Source organism: Prinia subflava, chromosome 23, assembly GCF_021018805.1.
Source record: "Prinia subflava isolate CZ2003 ecotype Zambia chromosome 23, Cam_Psub_1.2, whole genome shotgun sequence".
NCBI lineage: Eukaryota > Metazoa > Chordata > Aves > Passeriformes > Cisticolidae > Prinia > Prinia subflava.
In genome coordinates, this window is record NC_086269.1 from 3257213 (window position 1) to 3278325 (window position 21113).

Here is a 21113-nt window from a genome sequence, read left to right on the forward strand (position 1 = left end):
TGGGGACAGGCTGGGATTCAGGGAATGCTGGAGGGGATTCCCAAATAAAAAACCCAAATACACCTGGTGGGTGGGCTTTATACAGCAGCTCTGTCATTTATGGTGTGCAGAGCTCTGTTTGGTGAGGATCCAGACAGGCTGATCTGCTCTAAAAACTCACAGGATGGAGTTTAAGGTGGGATTTTCACATCTCTTTCTTTGTTGCATTTGTAGTCCAGATGTTACACAAAGGTTGGTGTTTGTCACCCAAAACAAAAGCAAATCAGTACCAGCCCTGGTTCCTACATCCATGGAAAACTGATTGGAAGAGTTTGTTCCAGAACTGTGGACTGCATTTCCTTTGTGTTTCATTTCCCACCCTCCCACAGTAACAAATCTTTTTGACTTCTCTCCTTCTGAATGCCCAGAAAAGTGCCAGGTGTGTTGAAGAAATATAAAAATGGGACACAAGAGTTGGGAATTTTGTAGCATGACAGGGTTCCCAATTGGATTTCCTTGGGAAGGGACGAGGTTACTCAGTTCTATGGGGGTTCTTGCTGCTGAAAATCCTGTTTATGATCTCCCTATCCTTACTCTTCCTGTTCCTTACCCATATTTGTAAACCTGTTTGGTGGGGAATTGCTGTAGCTGGGAAAAACAACCTTGGACAAGGAGGAATTTGGAGCAATGAACTGATCCAGAACAGGCATTGAGGCTGCTCATGGGTTCAGTCCTTCCCCTTATCTGTGTCTGGGTTTTTGTTCTGGTTCCTTTCTCACGGCATCCCCGTGAGCTTTGTTTTACATGGAAAATGATCCCGCTCTCCAACACTTGTGCGCACTCTGGAAATTTTTTAGGCATTTAGTTCTCCCTTCCCAGCTACAAAATATTCCCTGTGTGGCTGTCCTGGGATGTCCTCGAACTCAGACTTGTCAGGTTCAATTCAGGACTTCTTGCAAGCAGAGAAGAAGGAATAAACAGTGCTTTGGCTTTTGCAATGGCTTCCCATTTTATTTCACTTTGCTTTTCCCAGGTTTATATCCCAACATCATTGTTTGATAGCGAGTTCTTGGGCTCCATCATGATTTGGAAGAGAGCTGTTGGCCCTGCATGAAATCACAGCTCTGACTATTGAGGAGAATAGAGGGAGAAAACTTCTTTTCCACTTTAATTCCCTTTCTTTTCCCCTTTCTGATGCATTTATCTAACCAGCAGCTTTGTTCTAAGGTCTCTTCCCATGAAACATTCCCAGAATGTGATCCCACAGCCTGCCTGGGGATCACTGCCATCCCTTTCACCACAGCGAGGGTTTGGTTGGGGCAGGGAGGGGGAGGAACACAAAAACACCCAAAAAATCCCAAACACCCGAGCCCTGTGTCGTGTGTGTGTGCTGAGGGTCCCACAGGGCCTTGTCTCCCACAGGCTGGTTCTCCATCCTGCTGGAATCAAAGCGTTGGGAAGCAGGACTGCCCCGGGTGTCCAGGTCTGTCACCTCTTCATGGATCCTTTCTCATCCTGGGGAGGGAAAAAGAGACGTCCTAGAGACTCACAGGAAAGGGAATTCTGCAACAGCTGGGATCTCCTTTAGTGGTGTTTGCTAGGGTTAGACTTGGGGGTGTGAGTAAAATCCCCTTCAATCTCCAACCCTCTCCCTCTTGTCCTGAATATCATCCCTGTGGGGAACAGGGAGGTCTTCTGCTGACCCTGGAACCTTTAATTCTTTATTCCTGGAGGAGAAGACAGAAAAGCACTAAATCCCATGGGAATGTGGTGTGGGGGAACCCCGGGAAGGGGCAAGGCACTGCCTGGGATTGTTAGCAGCATTCAGCTGACAGTAAGAGAAACGGGAACCCAAATTAAAGAGAGGAGAGTTAATGAGTGAGTCCCCTCACTCACTTGAGGGGATTGTTAGCAACATTCAGCTGACAGTTAGAGAAGCTGGAACCCAAATTAAAGAGAGGAGAGTTAATGAGTGACCCCCCTCACTCACTTGAGGGGATCGTTAGCAACATTCAGCTGACAATAAGAGAAATGGAACCCAAATTAAAGAGAGGACAGTTAATGAGTGACCCCCCTCACTCACCTGAGGGGATTGTTAGCAACATTCAGCTGACAGTAAGAGAAGCTGGAACCCAAATTAAAGAGAGTTAATGAGTGACCCCCCTCACTCACCCAAGCCTCAGTGCAAGATCTCCGCCAGCTTCTCCTCGTAGTACTGGAAATTCTCCTGAATATCCTCCCAGGGCACGAAGGACTTGGCCTCCTCCCCTTCCTCCTGCTCCACAAAGTTCTTCCAGACATACTCAAAGTCTTGAGGCTTCATAATCCTCAGCTTGCAGCCGGCCTCCTTCATGCTCCTGAGGGCCGCCTGCATCTCGGGGTCGTCCCACATGAAGAGCCGTCCCACCATGATGGTGAGGCGCAGCCCCTTGTTCTTGCGCAGGGCCTCGCAGATCCCCCGGGCGCAGGTGACACACGGGCTGGAGGACACGTACCAGGTGACATCGTGGCGGGAGCCCGCCTGGCACGCGGGCAGGATGGTGTTGAAGAAGGCCATCTCCGCGTGGGCCGCCGCGTGCTCGTCCTCCAGGTAGCCCCGCGTGGTCGCCGCCTCCTTGCCCTGCGTCTCCACCACGTAGCACAGGAAGGTTTTGTTCCTGCCAGAGCTGTACTCCACGTTCCTGAACTGGAATTTGAAGAAGATGGCTGGGAGGCGTTCCCTGCCAGGGGAGGGGAGAGCGGAGAGGAGGATCAGAGGCAGATTTAGGTGTTGGAATCTTGGGCACTGAGAATTTCAGGCTTTCTGTGCTGGCAGGCACTGACCCCCAAGAAAACTCTGCATTGACCTGAGGCCATGGAACAGGCTCCAAAATTGAATTATAGAACTGGGATTGTGGGGGTGTAGTTTGAATAGAAATGTGTGATACCACAAGGTGGAAAACTTACAGTTTAAGGCTTTAGAATATAGTAATATATATATAAGTAATTTAGGATTACTTTATATTAATATATATATAAATTAATATTATATATTTATTTTATATACATATTAATGGAGGATTTAGGGCTTTGGCCAGTCCTTCTTTTTCACCTTCTTCCCCTTGGCTCTGGGTGGTGTTTTGTAATTGGATAGAAAAATCCACATTGCAGACCAAGGGTGGTTGGTTATTGGGTTAAAAGTAAAAATAATTTAGGTGTCATTTCGTAATTGGAAATTCATACTTTAAAAACCTTATGGAGAGACAGAGACAACCATTTTCTGCTTTGTTAGTTAGAACTCACAACTTGTGAGACCGTGCTGTAGATAAGAATTAATTAACATTTAAGTCTGAACATGAACACTGTCTCTTGAGCATTTAATCCCAATTCTAACAGAAAAGAAAATAAAAAAGCAATAGGTCACACTCTTGGGTCACCCCTGTGTGGGACCATGGACAAATCACTGCATCTCCCCTGATTTCTCTCTGTTCCAAGGTTTAGGTTATAAAATATCCAGGTTCAAATCCGGCTTTGCTGTGAAAATGTGGATTTCCTGCTGGAATCCCTACTGATAAACTTCACTTCACCGACTCTTTTAATTTATTGTCCACATCTTCCCTTCTGTGGCTCCAAGACCACCTCGTGGTGGAACATCTCATGGGATGGCTCTGGAGATGGGAAGGGGAAGGGATGGAAAAGAGTGGGAAAAATGCACGAACTTCCAAGAGCAGCATTTTCCTGCTTGGTGTCGTGGATAACGAGTGCTTCTTTGGCTCAGGATTCTTTCATTAACGACTTTTTTGAAGGGCAGACATGAGACACCCATTCCTGAGCGCTGCCTGCAACGAGTGGTTTCACAATAACATCAGCTTTTTAAATACATCAGAGGCACAGGGAATTTCATCCCTGATTTAACTCTCCCACAGCAGAGGGGTCACAGCTTTCCATGGAACAGCTGAAGCAGCAGCAACCTGCTCCAGGAGGGATTGACTGGGAGCCCTCCCAGATGGGTTTTATTGGATTTTATTGCTTATCTCGGCGTGTGCCCGAGCTTAGCTGGGATGTTCACCTCCATTCTGCTCCCAGCCGTTTGGAATCTGCATTAGTTCAATTAATAAGGTTCCAATAAGGAATAGAAACAACGCTCAGAGCACATTCCCATGCCTGGCAGCCCTTTCTGTCAAGAAATGTCCCCTCATGTCCTCCCCTGGTAAAATTTGAGGGTGTTTTCCCCTCATCCTGTTGTCTGGGAGAAGAGGCTGATCCCCACCTGGCTCCTGTCAGGGCGTTGTGGAGAGGGAAAATGTTTATGGAAATCATTTTAAAACTGTCTACAGGCACTGAATCCCCCAATATTCTCAATATAAACCCTGCTCTGACACCAGGCTGGGGTGGCACAGCTCACCTGAGGATAGGAAAGGTCAAAACTGAAACCTTCCCTCAAAAGCATCATTAAATGCCATTTTTTTTGGGATTTCTAAATCCTCCAACCTAATTTATCGGTTTTCCCTGGGCAGCAAAGTGATAGATCATATTGAGACCAAAAAAAGTTGAAATTTTGAGGCAGAATCTTCAGTTTGTGATTGAAGTTGCTGAAATCAGGTGAACTGGAGGAAAGAGCAGATACCCAGCGAGACCCTGACACTGCCACACAGGAGAGAAGGAAAACATCCAATGAGGGAATAAAAATGTGGATTATCTAAAGGAGTAACAAGGAATTATTCCTACGAGGAGCCTCATTGATACCTGGGGAAAGTGGAAATAAATGTGACAGGAAACACTCCCAGATTGGGATTACAGGCTGTGTTCAGCCAAAAAAAAATGGAATAATATTCTTAAAGAGAGTAATTGGCTTTGCAGTGATTCCTGGAAGCCAGACTCCTCGTGGAGCAGTAAACAGCAGAGTGAGAACTTGGCTGGGAGTCCTGAGATGCCCCTAATCCCAGGGCTAAAGCTGAAATGCCACATAATTGGGTTTAAGTGCTTCTTCCCTGGCTGCAGTTGTGTTTCCTCGTCACTCCCATGACCGCCTTGATTGGCTGGGAATTTGTAAATCGTTGGGAAAACCCAGGCGGTGATCCCAGGGCAAGGCCTGGCCCCATCTCCTGCTGTCCTCCTTAAAATGAAATTTTAAAAATCCCTGGGGTTTCTGCACCTCTTTGGGGCTCCTTTAGGATTCCTGCTTCACTTCCTCACTCTCCCCTTTGCAGGGTGGAAAATCCTGTCCAATCCTGGAATACTCGTGGTGTTCCAATAAAGGATTTAACTGCAGGATGAGGCTGAGGAAATTTTCCAGCCCTGGTTAGCACAGGGCCTTGGGTTTAGCAGGGAAATTTGGAAATCCTGCTCAGTCCCTCAGCATTTCTAACTGCAGGCTCAGTGCTCCAAGGCTGGAATACCCAATTTGCTCATTAATATTCATTTTAGGACATGTGTTAAGTGTTCAGTGGTTTATAGCCACAATTTTAGGTGCCTTAGCTCTGTTCCTAGCAGAGGGATGTTCTTTCCTTAAAAGCCACTGCCAATCATTTATTCCTATGATTATATGTGACAGAGACCACCCCAAGAAGGGATTTTTTTTCCACAGCAGTCACATTTTGAGAAGAAAATGGAGATTTTTCCTCCCCTGGGCAGGAATGGAACCCAATTTTGTGACAGGGGTGCTGCCCTGCCTCACTCATCCTGGTCAGAACAAGCAGCCAAAATTCACCTGCATGGCACGGGCAGAAGGATTCCAGGGGACATTTTGGAGGCCTGAGCTTTACTTTTAAGCAGCTGGGAGAAATCCTGGGTTTATTTTATTTGCTGGGCCACTCCTTTGGTGACCAATAAGGGAAATGTGAGGGGGGAAGGACTCATCCTGCTGCTCCTACAGGGAGCATTTGCAGGGGGCAGACACCGAGGGCTTTTCTGTCAATTATGGCTGAGTTCAGCTTCCACCAGATCCCTGAGATATCCCACTTTTCCAAAGGCCAGGCTCCCTGCTGCCCTGCTGCCTTCAAAACTGCCTCTTGTTTTGGAGCCTTTCTGCAAGCTGGGCTTTTTGGTTCCCTTATGAAAGTCAGGTTCCAGCTGTGGCTGCGGAGCTCTTGAAAATGTGAACCTTTAGAGGTGTCTTGAAAAATCTGTCCCTCAGGCCCATCAAGCCAATCAGCCATAGCAGGGGTGTTTTTCCTCATCCACAGGTGGAGAAACTCTCAGACAAGAGCCATTGATCACAGCAAGAGATCGATACCGAGCTCTCATCAAAGCCAACACCTCCATCCCCATCCCATCAGCGGGGCTGGGAGGGAGCCAGGGCTGCAGGAGCAGAGCTGTTCCTACAGAACGAGTGCACTCCTGTGCCTGCCTGCTGGGACTCCACCCCCTAAAAGTCAGCAAAACTTAAAACAAAACCCCACAGATAAATCCAAAGCATTTCAGGCTCTTCAGAAATGCACTGGCAGAAGATGCTGCTTGTGTTGCCCGAGCTAAGAGCTGAGACAGAGCTCTGTGAACTCCCCCAATCCCATTTTTAATGCCCGTCTCTTACCCTGTCACAATCTCAAAGGGTGGCAGGTCCTCCCTCTTCACCTTCTTCTTCTTCCCCTCGCCCTCCTCGGCGTTGTCGGGTTCCCCGTTCTGGGCGTTGCTGGGCTCCTCCTGCTTCTCTGCCATCTCTGCCAGGACCCTGGGACCGAGCCGTGGCCACTGGGAGAGAGAAATAGCGAATTCTGAGAGCCCTGGGAGCCGAGGGAGGAGGGGGAGCCGAGGGAGGAGGGAAAACAGAGCTGGGAGTTCCTGCCCCAGGCGCAGTTGTCAGGAACTAAATTTGGAACAAAGAGGCGGCAGGGGCTGGAAGGGGTTGGGTGACCCAGGGCTCTCGGGTGTCACCTCCTTCCCCTGCTCTCTCCAGCTCCTCTCAGCGGTCCCTCTTGCCCCCCTTTTAATTTCAAACCCAGTGACAACTTCACAGTGGGCGGGATGAGCCCATAATTTTCCCTGATGGAAAATCCTGGGAGCGTCTTTATCCCCTGGCACGGGGCACGGGGCACCTCCGTGCCCTCACAGCCCCCTCTGCCAGGGGATTCCGTGGCTGACCTTGAAGGAGCAGCTCAGCCTGGCCTGGCTCAGGCAAGGGGGGAAGAGGTCGTGGCTGTTTTGCTGGAAAATCCCCGGGTTTGGTGGGTTTGGCTTCTTGGACCACCTGGAGCATCCCAGCAGACCTGAGGTTCGCCCCACCCTGCTCGTGCAGGACTCTGAGGGGGAGATCTCCTCCTTGGAGCTGTGAATCCAAGCCAGAACCTTCTCCCAAATATTTGAAACTCCAGCAGGAATTCCCAGTGGGCAGCAGTGCTGCTTCTCCCATTTTTCTGCATTTTCCTCTCCGTTTCCTGAGTGTTCCATAAGTTCTGATCCATCTGGGTTGGAGGGGCTTTTCCTTCTCTTTCCTGTTCCTTTCAGAGTTGTATGAAACTATCCCAGCGTGTCACTCAATTTCAGTCATTTACAGTTTGTATCAATCCTGCCTGAGCTGAGTTTAATAAAAACCTGAGTGAGGTTTTCCCAATCCTGGCCATGCCACGGGGCAAAGGAAGTGGGGAAAGTGTGGCCGTGCAGGATTTTGGAATCAAAGCACACTGGAAATCAAACCTCCAGCACTGTGGGCTCTGCTCTTACCTCAGAACCCACCGCCAGCAAACTTGGAGGAAATATGGAATATTCAGCTGTGTTTGGTGCTGTATTCTGTCAGCATTAATGGAAAAAACCTGCTGTTAGTCTGAGGAGGAGAAAAGATATTCCATAAAAATCAAATCAGTGGGAATATCTGCTTTGGAGCCAGCTCAGCCTTTGTGATCCTGTTAAACCCAAATCTTTAGAGCTGTGAGATGAGACTGCACCATCACAAAGCGAAATAAATCCACACTACTGGGCATTTATTATCAGAGAAAATTAATAACAAATTATGACAGATAATTAATTCTGCCTGCTCTTCCCAGCCCCCTTGCCACCACCCTGCCTTGCTGTGCTGGATAACCCTTGGAGCTTTTCCCCAGTGCCCGCGTGGATGCAGATTTTGGGGACACAGCACCCCTTGGGTGAGTTGTTGTTTAGGTGGTGTTGTTTAGGTGACAGAGCTGGCAGTGGTGACAGCCCAACCAGGGATTTGACAAATTCCAAGACATCCTATCCATGGAACATATATCTTCCACGGTGCAGGATTTTATTTATTTTTAAGCCTAAAATACTTTCCTGCAGGGCAGGGCTGCTGTTTTGCCGCCTGCGTGGTGACAACGCTCAAATTCCACCTCCCCTGTCCAATTGCTGTCACCTCTGACATTTCAGGGGCTGTTTTTGGGGTGGGAATCCTCTCCCAATGACTGACAGCTCATTTCCTCCTAATCCTCATATTTTCAAGCAGCATCTCAGCCCCTCTCCAGTCCCTCTGACCCATTCTGGTTTATTTTTGGAAGCTCTTCATGGCCGGGGTCCCAATTTTGCTGCAGCTTTAGCCTGGCCCCTGCGAGGGCTGAGCTCTAATCTAATCTGGGGAATGTGGCACCGAGGCTCCCCCTCTCTCCAGCCCTTCCCAGCTGCTCCCCAGCTCCTTCTAGGGCAGCGCCTGGACCTGCCATGGTCCTCCCCCCACTGCAGCCAAAAATATAAAAGGGCACCACGGAGCTGCTGCGTCGGAGCTGGGGCTGGGCGAGGGCTCTGCTGGCTCTGGTGGCTCTTTGTGACCCCAAACGTGTCCCCAGGGGCTCAGGGGACCCCAAATTGTGCACCCGCCAGCCAGAGTTTGGATTGAGGTTCCCTCCACCTGTCCCTGTCCCTGCTGATTTTATCTTTTGTCCAGCTGGCTCTGAATTTGTCCATAAAATCCCAGGATCAGTGAGGCTGGAAAATCCCTCTGGGATCATCGAGTCCCAGCTGTGCCCGGTGCCCGCCCTGAGCACTCGGTGCCACCTCCAGGGACAGGCACTCCAAACCTCCCCGGGCACTTCCAAGGCCTGAGCGTCCTTTCCATGAGGAAATTCCTGCTGCTGCCACCCTGAGCCTGCCCTGGCACAGCCTGAGGCCGTTCCCTCTCCTCCTGTCCCTGTGCCCTGGGATCAGATCCCAAATCCCCCCCGGCTGCTCCCTCCTGTCAGGGAGTTGTGCAGAGCCAGAAATTCCCCCTGAATCTCCTTTTCTCCAGGCTGAGCCCCTTCCCAGCTCCCTCAGGATCCTCCAAACCCTTCCCAGCTCCCTCAGGACCCTCCAGACCCTTCCCAGCTCCCTCAGGACCCTCCAGATCCTTCCCCAGCTCCCTCAGGACCCTCCAAACCCTTCCCCAGCTCCCCTGGGACCCTCCAGACCCTTCCCCAGCTCCCTCAGGACCCTCCAGAACCTTCCCCAGCTCCGGGGGATCACAGGGGACACACAGGACAGGGCTAAGGGACAGCCTGCACAGGGAGAAGTTTCCAGGCTTTGCTGGACTTTAGGATTTTGAGGATTCTGCATCCATCCAAGTCCAGGGCAGCTTTTTCAGTGACTTTAGAGGTGCCTCTGATGACTTTTATCCCCAAGCAGGGATCTCTGCTGTGTCCCTGTGCCCCCTGTGCCGTCCCTCTCCCAGCAGCAGGAATTCCTGGGGTTAACCTGGCCGTTCCCTTCCCCCTCACCCACACCTGCCCGCCGCCAGGAAAAAAGAGCTTTTATGGCATTGTGGGCCCGCAGGAACGTTTCGGGAGAGATGTGAGAGTGAAATCAGAGCCCGGCCGGGTGAGTCACGGCTCTGATGCCGAGGGGACAGCTGGTGGCACTAACAAACGTCTCCCTGGAGACATTGTCTGGCAACCAGCCCCTCCTGCTTTTTCCAGCTGTAACCACGGGACAAATAAATAAACACTGACAGCTTCCCTTCCTTCCTCCCTTCCTTCCTTTGGGGTCCTCACCTGTCCCTCTCCTCCTCCCTCAGGACCAGAAAGGTTTCCAGGAGGGCTGGAAACCCTCCCGTGCCACGGGTGGAGCTGGGCAGTGCCCAAACCCCGCTGAAAGCTGCTCCAGCCCCAGGTGGGACGTGCTGAGCCCCAGGTGAGGGATGTTCTCACCTGTACCCTCCTCATCCCCCCAGCCAGACCCTCCCAGGCGCTCAAATCCCAGCCTGGCACACGAGGAGCCCTGGCAGGCGCTCCCCAATTAATTCCCATTAAGTGGGAGTTAATGACAGCTCCTGCTGCAGCGCCCTGCTCTGGGGGAAGGAGAGGAGCAGAGCTCCAGCCCCGCTGCTCCCAGCACGGAATCCCAGCACGGGAATCCCAGCACGGGAATCCCTGTCCTGCAGCACCCGGAGCTGGGGCAGGGCTGGCAGGGTGGATTTGTCACCTGCAGGGAGGTGACAAACCCGGGCTGGCACCGCGGTGGGTGCTTTAAGTGCTGCAGGCAGCAGCGAAGCGGGGAAAGCTCTGCCCTGCTGCAGGCAGAGTGCGGGGAGAGCTGAGAGTCAGGGGAGAGGAGGGAGAAGGGGAAGGGAGAGGGAAAAGGGGAAGGGAGAGGGAAATGGGGGAGAGGGAAAAGGGGAAGGGAGAGGGAAATGGGGGAGAGGGAAAAGGGGAAGGGAGAGGGAAAAGAGGGAGAGGGAAAAGGGGAAGGGAGAGGGAAAAGGGGAAGGGAGAGGGAAAAGAGGGAGAGGGAAAAGGGGAAGGGAGAGGGAAAAGAGGGAGAGGGAAAAGGGGAAGGGAGAGGGAAAAGGGGAAGGGAGAGGGAAAAGAGGGAGAGGGAAAAGGGGAAGGGAGAGGGAAAAGAGGGAGAGGGAAAAGGGGAAGGGAAAAGGGGGAAGGGAGAGGAAAAGGGGGAAGGGAGAGGAAAAAGGGGGAGGGAGAGGGACAAAGGGAGAGAAGGAAAAGGGGAAGGGGAGGAGAAAGGGGGAAGGGAGACAAAAAAAGGGAAAGGAAAGGAAAGGAAAGGAAAGGAAAGGAAAGGAAAGGAAAGGAAAGGAAAGGAAAGGAAAGGAAAGGAAAGGAAAGGAAGAAGGTTGTGCACAAATCCTGTGGCTGCAGCAGCCAAGGAACAACTGCTGGGCCCTTGGGCACCCTCAGTTTATTGGGAATTTCCTCCATCTCCTGTCGAGAGCGGCTGGAGCTGGGAGTGAGGGGCATCCCCAGGGAGCTGCTCTGGGCTCCGAGTGCCCTTGGGAGCCCTCAGAGCCACGGGGCTCATCCCTGGCCTGGGACACTGTGCCCGTCCCAAAGGCAACCCTGGGCTGGGCTGGGCAAACACGAGCCTGGACCCACCTGGGACACCTTGGCAGGGGTGGGATGGGTGATCCTGAAATTCCCCTCTATCCCAAACCACTCCAGGATTCTGTAAAACCAAACTGGTTTGGGGCTGTGCTGCACAGCCTGGGCAAGAAACCCTCCAGATGACTTTGAAATGTCATTAAAGTTATTTTTATGCAAAGGGGTTCAGTGTATCTGTTTAAACAGCAAACGCACCAAACGATGCTTTAAATATTAATACAGGAGGGTGTCTCACTGAATTTAATTTTCCCAGTTGATTTCAAGCTGCTCTGGATAGGACAGGGAGGAATATTTGCTATTTTTGCTGCCTGTGAGAAAAGGCAGGAGGCAAAGAAAAGCTCCTTCTGCACTTCCAGGTTGGCTTGGGAGGAGGAGAGACTGGAAGGAAAACAAGAGCAAGGCAGCTGGGGAAATGGGGAGGGCAAACATGGAAAAAAATCTATTAATCTTAATTTCTGATTTTCCTTTGCCTGCAGAAAAAATGTGGGAAGAGGAAATAGACCCAATTTATGAAAGCTGATCAAATATGCATTCATCTATTTAATTGGAAATGTTATTAAAGAGTTGCAGGTATGAGCCAGATCTAGAGCCACCAATTTAAATGTGATTTAAATAATTCTCTCTTCTTTCCAAAAGGATATAAAGGCTCCTTTAATCCCTCCTGGCCCCTCTGCATGGCCCTGCTCATCCCTGATCCCTCAGAACAGGACGGGCAGAGCCTAAATCAGCCTGAACTCCCCCAAATCAGCCAGACCCCACCTTCATTTGAGGGAGAAATAATTTACATTTTCCTGTCCTTTGGCATGAGGGACTTCCTGCGAGACACAGGAGCTGTAAATGAGCGCAGTGGTATCACAGAAAAGAAAGCCCTGAAGTGTTATTGGATTTCTTTTTTTAATTTCCTTTTCATTCCAGCAGCTTTTGATGTCGCCAGTGCTGCTGGCAGGGCTTTGTGGGGCTGCTCCTGCTCCCAGCCTCGGCTGCTCCTCGGCCTTTTCCTGCAGCTTTTCCCTGGGACAGCCCTGGGGAAAGAATTCCCGAGCCAGGGGGAAAAAAATAACAGATCAAAATGTCCAAATTTATCACCAAATTTATCACTGAATCACCAAATTTAATGAGGAATTACAAATTCCAGCTGCTCTCAGCTCCCGTTGCTCAGTGTGCTGGGGAAGGTGAAACAGGAAACTCTTACAGATGTGATTGCTTGGCAAAAGACTCTGAGAATATGAAACCTCTAAATGAAATAGAAATGAGAGCTGGTTTTGATGTATAAGATGCCAGGTAGATACTGAACAACTGGAAAAAATGATGGTTGAGTGGGAAGATCCCTGTGGATTGAACAATATCCTTGGAAAATAAAGGGATGTCGAGGGGTCCAAGGGTCAGAGAGACCCTGCCAATGTGGCAGGAAAGGAGAAAGGAAAGGAGAAAGGAAAGGAAAGGAAAGGAAAGGAAAGGAAAGGAAAGGAAAGGAAAGGAAAGGAAAGGAAAGGAAAGGAAAGGAAAGGAAAGGAAAGGAAAGGAAAGGAAAGGAAAGGAAAGGAAAGGAAAGGAAAGGAAAGGAAAGGAAAGGAAAGGAAAGGAAAGGAAAGTCTAGAGAGCAGCTTTTAGGGTTTCAAATGTAACCCAGTATGGGAATGCAGGACTTCTAATAGGCTGTGTGTGAATTCTATAGGATTTGTGTCTTTTACTGGTTGGATGCTGTAAATCAGCATATTCAGCACAGAAAAAGATAAAATGTATTGTAACCACAACTGAGGGGTCTCTCAAGCTCAGGCTTTCAGCTGTGTCTGGCAGGTTTAGGTTGGCTCTTCTCACCCACGACTCAAGATTGCTGTAATTCCATCCGTGCAATAAAACAGGAGTTTTATTAAGAGCTCCATGGGAGTCCTGCATCCCTCCAGGCTCTTCCAGCAGCGGTGCTGAGCCCCCAGCTGTGCCCAGGCTGGTGCAGGGACCTTCAGCACCTCCCAAAATCCAGCTGGGAGTGACTCAGGAGGATCCCAGTGCCAGGAATGGTGCTGCTCCCCTGGGAGCTGGGCTGGGAGCAGCACAGCCTCTGCCGCAGGGCATTTCCACACCCAGCGGGTGTTTCTGGACAAGGGAAGGAGTTTCAGCGGGCTTTGGAACATGTAAAGAAGTTAAAGTAGAATTTTTTACAGCCTGCTCATTGTGAGTGGCCCAGTGCCAGCACAGAGGCACCAATTTGGCTTTGGAGGTGCCTCTCAAAGCCTGGTGCCAGTTCCATGGGGCAGGGTGACAAACAGCCCACCTGAACCATCAGGGACTCGAGGGACAGCCCAGAGGTGCTCGAGGCTTTTTAGGACCCTCAGCCAGTGTGAGAGTGTTCTCTGCACTGTGTCCGGCTTGTATTTCTTTGTTCTATAATATTTATTATTTTTGTCGTTATTAAAACCTTTTATTTTACAACGAGAAGCCGTCTGGCTCTTATTGAGCCATTTCTCTGCAGGGCTGCACCCTCGGAGGTGTTGGGGACCCCAATACCCATCCCAGGGATGTCCCCAAGGGGAGGTGTCCGTGCTGTCCCCAAGGAGGGACCTTGGGGACATTCTGGGGGTTCCGTGCACTCCCAACCTGCTCCACCCGTGGAGCCTTCCCAAATCCCTTCCCTTGAGCTCTTGGGAACCTCACTCCAACCAGCACAGCGAGAATAACTCAGATTTATTTATTTATTCTCCAAAAAAACCCACAATGGCTTGTTTTATTCAAAGCAAATACAATTTATGGTACAGCCCCAGCTGAGCCCTCCCACCCCCAATTACAGCCCCAATTAAAACCCAAATTAATTACAGCCCCAATTACAGCCAGTGCCAGGAAGAAGATCCACGTGGCCCTTTCTCTTTAGTGCTTTTAGCAATTAAAAATCATATAAATTCTGTCTGGAGACAGCAGAGCTCAGGTTTCTAGGAAAAGGGACAGACCAGGATGAGTCCCTGCACCCCTTGTGTCTGTCCCCATCCCATCCCTTTGGAATTCCTGTTAATTTATCCTTTCCTCATTAATAATGGCAGGGAAATGCTCCAGGATGAGGCACTCGCACTGCACCTGACAGATCCTGCGTGGGGCTTTTTGCTAATTATATCATTAATTACGACCTGCGAGGCAGTGGGGGCAGGCTCACAAGTTTGACATCCTCTCGTGTCTCCACACTTGGAAAAAAGCACAAAATTAAGAGTTTTCTTCAAAGGCACTGCTGTTTTTCAGCTCTGCTGAGGAATGGCACACCGAGGTGGGAGAGGGGAATTTCCTCTTGGGAAAAGCGTTTGCTTTGCTGCTTTATCCCGGAGCAGGGAGGGGAAGGGGTGGGATCCTCCCCGGACGGGAGGCAGAGCCAAATCTCATCCCTGCTGGCAGGTAAAGAGCTAAAGCACAATCCAGGAACACAAAGCAACAGCACAAAGAGCAAAAAAATAGAGTAAATTCTTTTTAAAAATCAAGTAATTTCTTAAAAAAAATCCAGTAATTTAAAAAAAATCCAGTAATTTTTAAAAAATCCAGTAATTTCTTTTTAAAAATCCAGTAATTAAAAAAAAATCAATTTCTTTTAAAAAAAGCAAGTAATTTCTTTTAAAAATCAAGTAATTTCTTTTAAAAATCAAGTAATTAAAAAAAGAATCAAGTTCTTTTAAAAAAATCAAGTAATTTCTTTAAAAAATTCAAGTAATTTCTTTTTTAAAAATCAATTTTTTTTAAAAAAAATCAAGTAATTTCTTTTAAAAAATCAAGTAATTTCTTTTAAAAAATCAAGTAATTTCTTTTAAAAAATCAAGTAATTTCTTTTAAAAAATCAAGTAATTTCTTTTTAAAAAATCAATTTCTTTAAAAATAACAAGTAATTTCTTTTTTAAAATCAAGTAATTATTTAAAAAAAAAACCCAATTAATTTATTTTTTTAAAAAACCAAGTAATTTCTGAAATAAATCCATTTATTTAAAAAAAAATCAAGTAAATTCTTAAAGAATGGGTATGCAGAGGTGAAGGCCGTTTTGGTTTGGCCCAGCAGAGGAGGTGGATTTGCCACGTGTGTGACCCCGCTCTGCTCTGGGGGGGATGGGGACAGCGGCCGGGGGTGCCCGCGGTTCCCAGCCTGAATTATTCCAGATCCTTTTGCAATCTGACCTGGTGGCATTAAGGAACAGCTTTGGGAACCCCCAAACCTTCTGGAGAAAAATCTGTTTAAAGTAGAGAACGGCGCAAACCTCTCACAACGGAGGAGGAGGATGAAGAAGAAAACGCACATCCCAAAACGAACCCCCAAAATTATTCCACCTTCTCTCCACCTCGGGGCGGTTCAGCTGGACAGAAGGCGGGTTCAGTCGCGCTTGTGCTCGGGGTTGTCCCTCCAGACGCGGATGGTGAGGCAGGTGGCCATGGCCAGCCAGCCCAGGTAGGGCAGCAGCAGCAGCGCGGCCACGCGGTTGATGCGCGCCCACGAGCACAGCGTGCCCACGGCCAGCGCGTCCAGGCACAGGACATCGATCAGAGCCTGCGACACAGACACAGCCCTGAGCCCCGGGAACGGCACCGCCCGCCCCGGGAACGGCACCGCCCGCCCCGGGAACGGCACCGCCCGCCCCGAGCGGCCAAAGTGTCCCGGTGTGGGTGGGGACCGGCGGGGATGGGGGTGTCCCCACCGGAGGGACCCCAAACCAAAGGATGTTGTCCCTGAGCCCCATGCGCGACATCTGAGTGTGTCACACCCCAAGCTGTATTCATGTCACTAATTAATGTCACTAATTAATGCGCCCTTCTCTGCTCATTATGGAATCCCAAAAATTCATGCCCTGCTCGTGTCCCCTCTGCTGACACCAACCTGCCTCTGGCTGTGGCCACTGAAATTTCCCAACAGCCAAAAAATCCCAGTGTGAGTGGGGAGCCAGGGGAGGGATGGGGGTGTCCGCACCAGAGGGACCCCGATGTTGTCCCTGAGCCCCATGGGCGATATCTGAGTGTGTCACACCCTGAGCTGTATTCATGTGAGTTATTAATGTCACTAATTAATGTCACTAATTAATGTGCTCTCCTCTGCTCGTTATCAAGCCTCGCAGATTCACACCCTGCTTGTGGCGAGTGTCCCCTCTGCTGACACCAACCTGCCCCTGCCCGTGGCCACCAAAATTTCCCAACAGCCAAAAATCCCATTGCAGGTGGGGAGCCGGGGGAGGGATGGGGGTGTCCGCACCAGAGGGACCCCAAACCCCGGGACCTTGTCCCTGAGCCTCATGGGCGACATCTGAGTGTGTCACACCCCGGGCCGACACTAATTAATGATTAATAATTAATGTGCCCTTCTCTGCTCATTGTGGAATCCCGAAAATTCACGCCCTGCTTGTGGCGAGTGTCCCCTGTGCTGACACCAACCTGCCCCTGGCCGTGGCCACTGAACAAACCCCAACACCCAAAAAATCCCATTGCGGGTGGGGAGCCGGGGCAGATCCACACTGGAGCGACCCCAATCCCCAGGATATTGTCCCTGAGCTTCATGGGCAATGTCTGAGTGTGTCACACCCTGAGCTGTATTCATGTTGCTAATTAATGTCACTAATTAATGTGCTCTCCTCCGCTCGAGCCCCGCAGATTCATGCCCTGCTCGTGTCCCCTGTGCTGACACCAACCTGCCCCTGCCTGTGGCCACCAAAATTTCCCAACAGCCAAAAAATCCCATTGCGGGTGGGGAGCCGGGGGAGGGATGGGGGTGTCCGCACCAGAGGGACCCCAACCCCCAGGATGTTGTCCCTGGGCTCCATCGGCGATATCTGAATGTGTCACACCCCGGGCCAACACTAATTAATGTGCCTATCTCTGCTCATTATGGAATCTCAAAAATTCACGCCCTGCTCGTGGTGAGTGTCCCCTGTGCTGACACCAACCATGGCCACCGAACAAACTCCAACACCCAAAAAATCCCATTGCGGGTGGGGAGCCGGGGCAGATCCGCACTGGAGCGACCCCAACCCCCGGGACCTTGTCCCTGAGCCCCATGGGTGACATCTGAGTGTGTCACACCCCAAGCTGTACTCATGTCACTAATTAATGTCACTAATTAATGCGCCCTTCTCTGCTCATTATGGAATCTCAAAAATTCACGCCCTGCTCGTGGTGAGTGTCCCCTCTGCTGACACACAACCTGGCCTTGGCCTCTGAACAAACTCTCCATCATCACCTTTCACTCCCAGAGTGACAAAATTCAGCTGGAAACCCGCAAATCCCCGTCCGTGCCTCTGTCACCTGCGGCACAGCCAGGTGTCCCAGCCCGGGTGTGGCACCTCCCCAGCCCCGCCCTGGCTGTGCCCGATAAGCCCCCGGCAGCCGCTCCCCCTCCAGGGATGTGACAGCGCCGTTGTCACGCAGGGTGTGACCCCACAAAGGCCTTTATCTCCCAGCCAGGACCCTTAACTGCGGGGTGCAGCCCTGGCACTGCCCAGCCCGCAGCCCCCACCCCGGCTATCGCAGCGGGGCGAGGCTGGGACAGGCCGATACCATTGTCCAAAGCCCCAAACCTCCCTGCACGGCCTCACATCCCCCTCTGCACCGCCCCAGAGAACCCCAAAGGCGGCAGGGAAGCCCCATTACCATGTTGAGGTTGCGGGCACTGAAGAACAGGGGGGGCCATGCCCAGCTGAGCGCCAGCTGAGCCCCGTAGAGCCCCAGGGGCACCATGGCCTTGCTGCCGCAGCCGCCCAGGTCGTTCCACACCAGGTAGGAGGCGTAGCTGGAGGAAGGACCCGCGTTAGAGCCGTGGCAGGGATGGAATCTCTCCCCCAGGAGGGTTTTCCCCACCTGCAGCACCGTTTTTACCACAGCGAGCAGGATCCTTTTGGAATTCCCATTATTTTACCCTTTTCTCATTAATAACAGCACAGAAATGCTCCAGGATGAGGCACTCGCACTGCACCTGGCGGATCCTGCGTGGGGCTTTTTGCCAATTATGTCGTTAATTATGACCTTCGGGGCAGTGGGGGCAGGCTCACAAGTTTGACACACTCTCGTGTCTCTGCTCTTGGAAAAAAGAACAATTCTTTCCTTGGTGCAGCCCAGGCACTGAGCTGCTCTCTGGGGCAGGGCAGGGCCAAGGGAACAGCTCTGGGGAGGTTCAGGTTGGAGATCAGGGAAAGTTCTCCCAGAGGGTGCGGGGGAATAGGAATGGGCACAGGGAATGGGCACAGGGAATGGGCACAGGGAATGCTGCCCAGGGAATGGGCACAGGGAATGGGCACGGCCCTGAGGCTGTCAGAGCTCCAGGAGAGTTTGGACAGCGCTGCCAGGGGTGCACAGAGTGGATTTTGGAGTGTCTGTGCCAGGCCAGGATCTGCACTGGATCATCCCCTTCCAGCTCAGGGCATTCCACGATTCCACTCCACAATTCCCTGTCCCTCCCAAACCTCCCCTGTCCCACCCTGAGCGGCTCCTGCCCCCAGCCCGGTGCCAGGGCTGGCTGTGTCCCTGCCAGCGCCGTGCCAGGCTCACCCCTGGCTGTTGAGGGCACCCCAAACCCCGGGGCAGAGCCCGGCAGGGGCAGAGCCCGGCAGGGGCAGAGCCCGGCAGGGGCAGAGCCCGGCAGGGGCAGCAGGACGGGCAGCACTCACCCCATGCTCGTGTACAGCATGGTCCAGGCCACGGGGAACATCCTGCGGGACGGGCTCCACGAGGGCTTTTTCAGCTTCTCGTACCACTCTGGGATCTCCTTCCTGTTGAGGAACCAGCCCAGGAACCCTCCGACGTGGGGCAGGACGGTGAAGCCCACGGTGTAAGCCCACATCCTCCCTCAGGGGCTTGAAATCGCTTTTTTCCTGCTCTGAGGTAAAAAACCAAAACCACAGCGTCACTTTTAAAGGACGTTTCTTTCCCTGGTTCTGTGCTCTGCTTCAGTCCGTGTGGCACTGCAGCCCGCAAGGTGGATGGAAAGGGTTTCCTGTGTTCAGCCCTCTCTGAAATGGGGATTATTCCTGCCTGGGATGTTTTCCCCCCGATTTTCCCAGTTCCCTGTGATATTCCTGCATGGTGGGGGGATTTGAGGGCTGTCCCCCTCCCCGCTCCTGGGGCTGAGGCTCTGAGCTGCCTCCTGGAGCTGCCCTGAGGATGAAAACCCAAACTCCGTTCAGACTTTCCGATGATTTTTCACCGCGGGTTTCTACTTTAATTTCTATTTTAAAAGAGGTCTATGACAGAAAAATCCTTCCAGTGGCTCGAAGTGCTCCAGGAACCCACAGCAAGAGGGGAGCTGAGGCACAGGGGGAGATTCTGAATTTGTTCATGGACTCCCTTTTGTATAAAACCAAGGGAAAGTTGCTTAAATAATAAAAATGTCCCCACACAATGCAGGGTAACGAATCCAGAATTCAGTGTCTGTCCTGCAGCTTCCCCTGCAGAGCTCCGAGCCTGCCACTCTTCCCTCCTCCCCAAATTCCCCTTCCCTCCGGATCCGTGCAGGAATTAAACCTCAATTAGCATTCCCGGGGAATGCCAGGCAGGAGCGCGGTGCTGAGCTGTCAGCACAGCCCGCCCCGGGAGGGTTCGGGATTCAGGAATGCAGGAGGAGCAGCGGGCACGGAGCAGGGAATTGTCCCGGAGCCCCGAGCGCTGCCCAGGGAAAGCGGGAATAGAGGACGGGACTGACCTGGACACGCTCTGCTTGGGATTTCAGTTCCCAATTAACGCTCTGCTGCACGCCCAGCTAATTGTTATTCTTGTTACCACACCACGACGTGTTTGGGAGCCAATTCCCACCTCAGCAGGGAACAAACACCACCTCAACCAACAATTCCTTCACCGGACAATTTATGGCACTCTCAAAAAACCAGGAAAACCGAGAAAAATCCAATTCTGCTTTAAACGCGACCCAGCCCCGCCGAGTTCTGCTTCCCACAGACACCGCGGGAACGGAATGTGGGAAAAGCGGATTTCCCCCAATTCCTGGGCGGCTGCAGAAGTGGAGGAGGTTAAAACCCCTTTTTTGCCTCCCCCCGAGCTGCCTGAGCCTTACCTGTGTCAGCGCCCCGCTCCGCCTGGCCGAGGGAAGGGCTGGGACATCCAGGGCCACCGGCGCTCCCCGAGTGCCGCCCTTGGCACCCGGTTTTACCCAAACAGCCCCAAACTGGGCGGTGCGGGGGGGCTGGGCCAGACTCAACCGGGAGCTCCCGCTGGGGACAAGCGCCGGAGTTTGGGGTGGCGGAGCCCGGGGTGACAATTGGGAATTCGGGATGGTGGAGCCTGGGGACAACAATCGGGAATTTGGGATGGTGGAGCCTGGGGTGACAGTCGGGAATTCGGAATGGTGGAGCCCGGGGTGACAATCGGGAATTCAGGGTGGTGGAGCACGGGGACAACAATCGGGAATTCGGGGTGGTGGAGCCCGGGGAAAATCACTGGGAATTCGAAGCACTGGAGTCCGGGGACAATTGTTGAGAATTTGGGGTGATGGAACCCTGGGAATTCAGGATAGTGGAGCTCTGGGACAGTCCTCAGGAATTTGGGGTGCTGGAACCCTGGGGACAATCGCTGGGAATTTGGGATGGTGGAGCCCTGGGACAATCACCAGGAATTTGGGATGGTGGAGCCTGGGGACAATCACCGGGGATTTGGGCTGATGGATCCCTGGGACAATTTGGGGTGCTGGGGCCTGGAAGGGCGCGGTGGCTTCGGGGCTGTCACCCCCGGGATGGACCCGGATCCAGCCCTGGGCACATCCCAGAGCACGGCCCTGGCGTGGGCACGGGGCGGGAGCTGCTGCACCGGGTGACCCTGCCACACTCACGGGGTGTCACTGTCACCTTCAGGGGTGTCACTGTCACATTCAGGGGTGTCCCTGGCATCTTTGGGGGTGTCACTGGCACCTTCAGGGGCATCACTGTCACCTTCAGGGGGTGTCCCTCC

The 21113-nt window shown here is 51.9% G+C and overlaps 1 protein-coding gene across 1 annotated transcript; it reads right to left on the bottom strand.

Annotated features, from left to right (window-relative positions):
* Positions 1-121: 121 nt before the first annotated feature.
* On the bottom strand, positions 122-20377 carry APOBEC2 (apolipoprotein B mRNA editing enzyme catalytic subunit 2). Its single transcript, XM_063418654.1, has 6 exons — positions 20224-20377; positions 18827-19035; positions 17814-17952; positions 6491-6648; positions 2152-2699; positions 122-1494 (listed from the first exon to the last, which is right to left on the bottom strand). The coding sequence occupies exons 2-5, from the start codon at positions 18997-18999 to the stop codon at positions 2159-2161; spliced, it is 1011 nt and encodes a 336-aa protein (XP_063274724.1). The 5' UTR covers positions 19000-19035; positions 20224-20377; the 3' UTR covers positions 122-1494; positions 2152-2158.
* Between the last annotated feature and the right edge of the window lie 736 nt (positions 20378-21113).

Bases quoted from the DNA above. Each gene is read 5' to 3' on its own strand.
- APOBEC2 (XM_063418654.1), bottom strand. From the start codon at position 18,999: ATGTGGGCTTACACCGTGGGCTTCACCGTCCTGCCCCACGTCGGAGGG. The intron at 17,953-18,826 runs GTGAGTGCTGCC...TCCTTCCTCCAG, and splicing joins ATGCTGTACACGAGCATGGG to CTACGCCTCCTACCTGGTGT. The intron at 6,649-17,813 runs GTAATGGGGCTT...TCTCTCTCCCAG, and splicing joins GTGCCCGCAACCTCAACATG to TGGCCACGGCTCGGTCCCAG.